The 1,490-nt window shown below is 43.8% G+C and overlaps 1 protein-coding gene across 1 annotated transcript; it reads left to right on the forward strand.

The window, feature by feature from the left end:
• The first annotated feature begins 335 nt into the window (after positions 1-335).
• Positions 336-1,283, forward strand: LOC120380010 (olfactory receptor 11A1-like). Its single transcript, XM_039497516.1, has one exon. It carries the CDS (start codon positions 336-338, stop codon positions 1,281-1,283), a length of 948 nt encoding a protein of 315 aa, XP_039353450.1.
• The last annotated feature ends 207 nt before the right edge of the window (positions 1,284-1,490 follow it).

The raw sequence follows: 1,490 nt of genomic DNA on the forward strand, positions 1-1,490 counted from the left end.
AAGGAGTGACTATTTAAGCCAATATCTATCAGTGTTTCTCTACTGTTCAATCTGAGCCCCATCACCATAATATATCAGTACTTGGTGTGATCTGTGAAGTTACTATACATGTTTCCAGAGAAACTAACGTGTTGTTGAACATGCTATCTGCTCATATATTAAAACTGTTCCCATGGTCAAGAGAGATGGTTTTTTCCCCATTTCGCCTCCACTTTCCACTCAGCTAGTGTTCCGGTAGACAGCTGGGGAGACAATACAAACAATGCTGACATTTTATTGAGTGAATGTGCTTCATTTATATCACACAGTGAATTTCTTTCTCATAGACATACCCCATGACAAACCCAGAAGAGGGAAATCATACTGTCACAGAATTCATCCTCCTGGGATTCGGGACTCTTCCTGAACTGCGAATCCTGTTTTTCCTGCTCTTTCTCTTGATCTACACTGCAACTGTGGCTGGGAACATCCTCATCATTGTGTTAGTTGTGGCTGATCAGCACTTTCACACCCCCATGTACTTCTTCCTGGGGAACATGTCCTGCTTGGAGACCTGCTACACCTCCGCCACCCTGCCCAGCATGCTGGCCACTCTCCTCACTGAGGACACAACTATTTCATTTACTGGGTGTCTCACACAATATTATTTCTTTTGTTCTCTGGTTGCTACAGAATGCCTTCTCTTGTCGGTGATGTCTTATGATCGGTATGTAGCGATATGCAATCCAATGCACTATTCAGCCCGTATGAGTGGTAGGTTACACCTCCAGCTTGCAAGTGTCTCTTGGACAGGTGGCTTCCTATGTGGTGGCGTAATAACATTGTCAATATCACAGTTAACCTTCTGTGGTCCCAATGGTATTGATCATTTCTTTTGTGATCTTATCCCCCTGATAAATCTCTCTTGTAATGATCCTCAGATGATGGAAATGTTGATTTTCACACTCAGCTTGATTTTCTTATTGGTCCCATTCCTGCTTACCTTGATGTCCTACATCTGCATCATCGCCACCATCCTGAGAATCCCGTCCACCACCGGGAGGCAAAAGGCCTTTTCCACCTGCTCCTCCCACCTCATTGTGGTGACCATTTATTATGGATCGTTGCTAATAGTCTACATGTTCCCAACCACTGACATCCTCAGAGACTTCAAGAAAGTTCTCTCTGTTGTCTATGCTGTCCTGACTCCCCTGGTAAATCCCCTCATTTACAGTCTGAGAAACAAAGAGGTGAAGGAAGCCCTGAGGAAAGCTTGCAGGAAATTTGTATTTGGACAATGCTAACTCATCAGTTCCTTAGGTTAAAATAAAATAGATATTACATGGGCTGTGATAGAGCCTGAACCAAAGCCTGCTGTTGTCCCAGGTCATGTTTCCGTTAGATTCATTGGGCTTCATGTCATGCTCTTACAGAGTCACAGGCATGGGAGAAAGTGGAGACTGTTAGATCTCTTAAATTTGTTACCCCAGTCTTTTTAGGACCTATGTGAG

Source organism: Mauremys reevesii, linkage group 13 (assembly GCF_016161935.1).
Source record: "Mauremys reevesii isolate NIE-2019 linkage group 13, ASM1616193v1, whole genome shotgun sequence".
Classification (NCBI taxonomy): Eukaryota; Metazoa; Chordata; order Testudines; family Geoemydidae; genus Mauremys; species Mauremys reevesii.